Source organism: Bidens hawaiensis, unplaced genomic scaffold (assembly GCF_021521415.1).
Source record: "Bidens hawaiensis isolate Kalapana, Puna unplaced genomic scaffold, B.hawaiensis_p1.1 tig00013117_1, whole genome shotgun sequence".
Classification (NCBI taxonomy): Eukaryota; Viridiplantae; Streptophyta; class Magnoliopsida; order Asterales; family Asteraceae; genus Bidens; species Bidens hawaiensis.
The window spans coordinates 120,320-128,324 of record NW_027492107.1 but is presented as its reverse complement, the minus strand read 5'-3'; the positions used below and the strand labels follow the sequence as shown (position 1 = coordinate 128,324).

Here is an 8,005-nt window from a genome sequence, read left to right as displayed (position 1 = left end):
TTGTCTTACAATAAAGTAGAGGTGCACAAACCAGGTATTTCAGGAATCGGAATCGGTTTGTATGGTCAACAAAAGTCAAAATCAGGCCAAGTATTTGATTCGTGCACCTTGTCATTTGTATTTCATTTTCGCGTCTTTTTTAGTCTATCAAATTGCGTAATGTAATGATTAATTTCATTTCAATAGGTTAAGGAAACGAGATAACGGATTGATATCCATTTAATTTCATTGTCCATTTCATTTCCTTTACAACCCATTATCTCGTTCTAAGCAGACCCTTAACAGGTTGAATGTATAATATACGTAACTACAAAAGTAATCGAACTATTTTTAATATGTAATGACATTTTCAAATATTTAAAAATAAACTTACTCGATTGGGAACCAAGTTTTAACTTTATGCATGTATGAGATATTTTGTGATTGTATGTCCCGTATTGTACCTTAATAAAACACGTTTGATTTTATTTTAGAAGTAATGGTTATTTGATGTTAACATGTGAAGTGGTCACGGACACACGGTTATAGAACTTTAAAAGTTTTAATGGTTAACATTGTGGTTTGGTGTGCACATTGTAATAGTTGGTGTTAACGTGTTAAAGATTCTAGTACTACCTATTTAATTTCATTTAATTTCTTAGTAAATTACATCTTACATTTCTATTTTTGGGCAGTTCCAAAAATTATTTTTTTTTTCTATTTTTGTGTTTAGTATTTTGAGTAACTTAAAAGAATAAATAGGTATTAATATTTAGTCCAAACTTGATTGTTAATCAATTTTGTGACGAATAATGTAGACAAATAATCTTTATTTATAAACCTACAAATTCTATACCAATAGCAATCCTTTTGAGACTAAACTAGAAGGAAACTAACTCAAAAAACTATAAGTTTTGTAAGTATCGACATTTAAACTCATACTTACACAAGATTTGCTAACATAACTTACTATTATGTGTGACAATTTACTCAAGGTATGTATTGGACTTCGAATAAATTGTTACGAGTGGTCTTGGGTAGGTTAACATACGGAATTAACACATTTGAAAGTAGGAAAAGGAAACCACGGATCAAGATAGTAACAAAAAAACAAATAACGGATCGTCTATAGCTTTATACTAACCTGCTAAAAGCTCAATCACTATCAAATTGGTCCGAGGATTAAAGGTGGAACCAGTTTGGACGGGTCTGGCTCCGGAGAGAAACCCAAAACCAGGTGTGCAACTCTCTACATTAAAGGCCCATTGGCACTTAACAGACCAGTCAACTCATCATACAAACTTTGACACGGCCCAATTTATAAAAGGCCCAAATAATAATAATAATAATAATAATCTAAAATCATCTTCTCCATCCACTGCTGATAAACCCCTTGTTGATCATCATCTGTTAAAACCCTAGAAAACCAGTTAACTGGAAAATGATAGTTTAGTTTAATCAATACATACATATATATATACATATATACACACACACAAATAGATACCTGAATTACACATATCCAATGGCAATTAGTCTAGGTTTAGGATACTCATATCACCCTCATTTCCGTCTCAATTCTTATTATCTCCTCCGTCGTGTTTCCACTGTACGTTTTATCTCATAATCTCTTTTTGTTCCTTCAGTTGTAAACGAACCGAACAGTTCGGGAAGTTCATTTATGTTCGTTAGTTTAATAAATAAATGCGATGAACGCGAACAGAGGCCGTGTTCGTTCAATTGTGTCGTCTATTTAAAAACTATTAATGTAGGCATATTGGAAATAAATAATCCCATCGTTTGTGTATTGGCCGACAATAATCTCATCTTTATCAATCACTACCACCTGTCCAACCTTTCAACTATTTTTATCTCAATGGACCTCCGCTAAAAAACACTTAAACGTCATTAGGTTATTTTTCAGGTTTCAAACAGATGTTTTAGGGCTTTTGATCGGAAGAAGGATACGAGTCGACTGATCCAAACGACGAAACAGTGTTTGAATTTTCAATTAACAAAAATCAAGTCATTTGAATCACCGTTTCGAGATAAGTTTTTCATTAGTCGACTCGTATCTTCCAATCAAAAAACTTAAAACATCGGTTTGAAACTCGGAAAAAAAACCTAACAACGTTAAGTGTTTTTTAACGGAGGTCCATTGAGACAAAAAATAGTAGAAAGGTTGACCGTTGTTAGTGATTGTTAAAGGTGAGACAAGTTCCTTAGTTAGTGAACACGAACAAGAAGTTGCTTTCGGTTTGCACCGTTCGTTTCCCCGGTAGAAGTTTAACGGACGAACATGAACAAGGCCTTGTTCGGTTTGTTTACAGCTCTAGTAAATTCTCTATTAATCGTTGTGTTTCATGTGTATGAAGGTTCGACTGAGTTGTGTTGCAGCAATTGGTACAGTTGACGGTCCAGATAGTTTCTCCCCCGATTCTGTGCCCTGTGACGGAGGTATGTTAGATTTGTTATGATGTGTTTTTGTGGTGTTGATTGATTAATTGTGGTTGGAATTGAAGGCGTTGAAGGCAGGAAATTGGCACCGGAGTGGAAGAAGTTTAGCTCGAAAGAGCTTGGGATTACGAATTCGATGATATCAAAGCCTACACGGATTGTTCTTAACGGTCTTAAAAGACAAGGTTTGCATGTTCATTAGTTGAATTTTGGAAGTGTTAATATAATAACAATAACAATAATAATAATAATAATAATAATATTCTGCTAGTAAAAATATACACATTTGGCTTTTCATAGTCATTTGGCTTATTTAATGCTTGATGATTTTAGATTTTTTAATATATCTGCACATTTTATAGGATTTGATGTTTACCTTGTCGGTGGTTGTGTACGCGATCTAATACTAAAACGCACACCAAAAGACTTCGATGTGTTAACTACAGCAGAGTTAAAAGAGGTTAGTTAGTGAGTCATACTTATATTTTGTGTTTTTTTGAATGTTGAATTAGATTACTGCATATATGGCTGTAAACAAACCAAACGTTTGATTAATAGTTCGGCAAATTTATGCTAAACATTTGGGAACATTGTTGTGTATCTTACCGCGTAGGTGACAAAAGCTTTTTCACGGTGTGAGATTGTTGGGAAACGGTTTCCTATTTGCCATGTGCACGTTGGTGACGATGTTGTAGAGGTTTGTCTTGATTCTAACAAGTCATGTTATTTTAATCATAGTGAATGCGTTAATTATTAATTTAAATGAAAAAAGAAGATAATAATCATCTCAATGTCTACTCAACTTGACTAAAAGTGACTGATATGAATAGGTTTCGAGTTTCAGCACTTCAGCAAGAAACCGCTTGGTGGACACTGGTTTGACTTCTCAACAACATGATGACTTTGATGAAAAGGATCATAAGCGTTGGAGGAACTGTATGCAACGGGATTTAACTATAAACGGGTTTCTGCTTTGGCCTTGGGAACCTAAATCTTCAATGGCTTTGTTTCCAATATTATCTTGAATTGGTTCATTTTCCTGAATCTTTTCGTTCTTGTGTTTATCTTTTTTGAATATTCTTAACTCTTCCAAAAGTAGTAATCGGTTTTTGGTTTCATTTGCAGATTGATGTTCAATCCATATAAAAATACAATTTACGACTATGTAGGAGGAATCGAGGATATAAAAAAAGCCAAAGTATGCATGCATCATTTAACATACGTGTATTCTTTAAAGTCTTAACGTTCTTGTATTAATATAAATTTGTTGTAGGTGCGAACTATTCATTCTGCCGGGTTCTCATTCGTCGAGGATTGTGGTGAGTTTTTTAATTTTGATTTAATTTATTTTTTAATAACATTTTTTTACTGATTCTGCATCCTAAACCTTTCATCATGTTGCAGCTCGCATACTACGTGCCATTAGAATAGCTGCTCGTTTAGGCTTTGGTTTTCCTAGAGAAACTGCGCGTGCTATAAAACACCTTGCGCACTCGGTTCTTCTGCTTGACAAGGTATTTAATTATTTATTTGCTAATTCTAATCACATCTTTTAATCTTTTGATTGATACTTAAAAAAGAACAAATTCGATATTAATCTTTTAATCATTATGTTTGAAGGGGAGGCTTCTTATGGAAATGAATTACATGCTAGCATACGGTTCTGCAGGACCATCATTGAGGGTATTATGGAGATTCGGTCTCTTAGAACTACTCTTACCAATTCAGGTAAAAAAGTTATTAACTTTATAGTCAGTTTTGCATATATTGACTTGTTTAAATTTTTGTCAGGCGGCGTATTTTGTTAGTGACGGTTTTAGGAGATGCGATAAGAAGAGTAACATGCTTTTGGTAACCTTAACTAGACTTTATACTTCACACTTTACTAGGGGTGAAAACTAGCCGAGCCCAAGCTTGACTAGGCTCGAGCTCAGCTCGTTTAACTTACACAGAGCTCGAGGTCGTTTCGATCTCTATTTCTAAAGCTCGGGCTCTACTTTTTCTTAATTATTTTTTATATGTTTATAATTATTTTATATATTTTTTTCAATTAATTTTATATTTAACTTAATATATATTTTTTAGTTAGTTTTTCATAACATTATAAAGATTAATTAACAATAATTAAATATATATTATAAAAAATTATATTAACTTCAGGCTCATTTAAACTCACGAGCCGGCTCGAGCTCGTTAAGTGAAGCTCGGGCTTGTTTATTAAATGAGCTAACTTTTAGGCTCGAGCTCGTTTAAGTTCGGTTTGATGGAGCTTTTTCACAAGCCGATCTCGAGCAGCTCGGCTCGTTTGCACCCCTACACTTTACATATGCTTATTGTTATTAGTGAGCTGTAACAAAAATAATTCTATCATATTGTATAACCGCAGTCATTATTTTCAAACTTGGATAAACTTCTAGCACCTGACAGACCATGCCATTGTAGTTTGTGGTAAGTTTTTGACAATATGCATAATAATATAAATAAGTTTTTACTTTCTAGTTACATCAACATATTATTATTATTTACAGGGTAGTGATTTTAGCGTTCCACATGGCGGTGTTAGAGCGACCAAGGGAACCGTTAGTGGTTGCTGCATTTAGCCTTGCTGTTCATAACGGTGGAGATATGGAAGAAGCTATTAGCATAGCTAGAAAAATATCAAAACCACATGTTACAACTTATCGTGAGTTATCCGAGCCTAAAAACAACCTTGAAAATAAGATGCTCAGAAAAGAGGTTTTGGAGCTTGGATCGTCGGTTAATAAGGCGCTAACTAATATGACGGACACATATTATGTGTCAAAGGCGATGAGTAGCTACCCTAAAGCACCTTATTCTGATCTGGTAATCAACGTTTTATTTGATAATGTTGGCGTGTAGTTTTGGAATTTGTTTATATCTATACTACCATATATATTCGTTTTTTTTTAATTTCATTTAAAATCAACTTTCCCCTGGGATTTAAACGGTCATAACTTTTCATACGTTAATATATATGGTAGTATAGATATAAACAAATATATATATATATATATATATAGGTTTAAGTTCAAGAAAGAAATCAAATTATTGCAAGAAATGAAAGAAATGAATATGAGCCACTAGTTTTATTTTAGCTTTTAAATATTTAAAAATAAATAAAAAAGATGTAAATGCAACAATAAATGCACACTCTCTCTCCAAATAATACAACTAATATAACCATCCATAATAAATCTCTCTCTAATTAATATAACAAACTAATTTAACTATAATAATTAAAAAGATAAAAACACTACTTTAGTTTTATTTTTTATTTACACATTCTTCATTTTATTCAACATAAATACAATTTATTCATATAATACTATTCTTTATATTAAAAAAATAATTTCCACTCAATTTATTAGCATGTTTTTTAACACTAAATATCAAAACATAATATATTTTTTTCTTCAATCGGTATGCCTATAAAAATTATTGTCATAAATAATAATAAAAAAAATATCATTCAAATGTGTCCATTAAATGTAAACAATAAATATATAACCTACACAAAGTTATATAACATACACTTGTTTTGAACGATAAAAACGTACAACATACAAAAAGCATACAACTTACATATATAATTCGACATCAACAATTATATAAACTACACAAAGATACACATATCCTACACATGCGTAGGTTATATGTTTTTCGTATGTAGGTTATATGTTTTTTTATTCTTAGAACAAGTGTAAGTTATATGTTTTTGTGTAGGTTGTATATTTTTTATTGACATTTATTGCAAACATGTGTAAGATAGTTTTTTGTATTATTCATCACAATGTAACTACTTGTTGATGGATATTGATATGTTGAGTTTGAAGATATTGGTTTTGAATAAAAAGAAATTAATGTATGAATAAATTGTATTTGTGTAAGATAAAATTTTCATGTGTAGGTTATATGTTTTTCGTGTGTAGGTTATATGTTTTCGTGTGCGTGTTATTTCATTGATGATAAATTTTGTGTGTAGGTTATATGTTTTTCGTGTGTAGGTTATATGTTGTCTTATTCTTAGAACAAGTGTAGATTATACGTTTTTGTGTAGGTTGTATGTTTTTTGTTAATTTTTATGCAAACACATGTAAAATAGTTTTTTTTTGTATTATTCATCATAATGTAAGTATGTTTTGATGGATATTAATTTATTGAGTTGGAAGAAATTAGTTTTGGATAGAAAGAAATTTTAATGTATGAATAAATTATACTTGTGTAGGATAAATATTCAAGACACAAAAAGTAAGTTATAAAAATAAATGAGTTCTTAATATTTTTCAATTATAATAATTTAATTAGTTATATTAATTAAGTAGATAAGTATTATGGTTTATTAGTTATATTAATTGAAGAAATAGAATGATTAATACTTTCTTTATTTAGTTTTAAGCATTTAAAACTTAAAACAAAACTAGTGGTTCATATTCATTTCTTGCAATAATATCATTTCTCTCTTGAACCATCCCCTATATATAATATATATATATATAAACAAAAACCCAAAAATCTTAGGTGTTGTGATGGGGTCGCTCCCCCCTTTTTTGGAGTCACTAGCTTTGCTTGATTTTTAAATGGAGGCTTCTCATGCATTTGACCCAAATTCACGGGTATGGGTCTTATCAAACCCAAATATTTTTTAAACGGGTTATAACATCTCATTAAATTTAAAACTAATCTCACCAATTTGATTTAAAAATTCTATAAAGTAGGGATATACCCAACATTAATATCTGATTTATTTAAAAAAAATTATATATTGTTTATAATTAAAAAACCAATTTTATAGTAAAAAAAAATAAACGGGTTTTGGGTCTCATCAAACCCATATAGCTTTGGTTATAACATCTCATTTATTTATAAAACAATTTATCATCAAACCATAAGTATATTATTAACTTTCATACAATAAAAAAAATAAAAATTCAAAAAATAAATAAATAATATAAACAAATACGATAAAACAACCCCGTAATATGGGGATAAAAACTAGTATATATATATATATATATATATTTAAATTTACACCATTTGACTGTGGCGTTGCTAGTCTTTTTATTTAATTCAAAAAAGATTATCATGTTTCATAATTTACCAATTTTTGTGTTGCTTCATCGCACAGGCGCTTTTCTAGTACATGATTACCGTTATTTCTGCAGGTGTTCATTTCTCTACACATGTATTTAAAGGCAGTGAATATATTTGAATGTGTGAATCAAGGTAAGGAAGCCAGATTTGTGCCAAAGCAAGGTGGTAAGATTAATTATGAGATGCTGGCGATCGGAAGCATACAGGAATTGCGACATGTGTTTGCTAGGATAGTATTCGATACCGTATTTCCTTTAGACCTTGGTTAAGTTTAAAGAATGATGTAAGGAGGAGTCATTATTAGAAATTAGAAAACAGTCTTTTATAAAGTTGTATTTTTATTATTTTGCTTGTATACAAATCCCGGACAAATTTTATTGCAGTGGAATTATAGAACAATATTATTTTTTTAAGATTACTAATTTTGCTACAAATATTATCAATAGCTAACGTTATT

The 8,005-nt window shown here is 30.6% G+C and overlaps 1 protein-coding gene across 1 annotated transcript; it reads left to right on the top strand.

Moving 5' to 3' along the window:
- The first annotated feature begins 1,408 nt into the window (after nt 1–1,408).
- LOC143543324 (uncharacterized) lies at nt 1,409–7,955 on the top strand. The gene is made up of 14 exons (XM_077035672.1): nt 1,409–1,588; nt 2,355–2,436; nt 2,502–2,621; nt 2,799–2,896; nt 3,050–3,133; nt 3,267–3,400; nt 3,562–3,634; nt 3,710–3,755; nt 3,841–3,950; nt 4,057–4,164; nt 4,228–4,287; nt 4,823–4,884; nt 4,965–5,280; nt 7,620–7,955. The coding sequence occupies exons 1-14, from the start codon at nt 1,505–1,507 to the stop codon at nt 7,815–7,817; spliced, it is 1,575 nt and encodes a 524-aa protein (XP_076891787.1). The 5' UTR covers nt 1,409–1,504; the 3' UTR covers nt 7,818–7,955.
- The last annotated feature ends 50 nt before the right edge of the window (nt 7,956–8,005 follow it).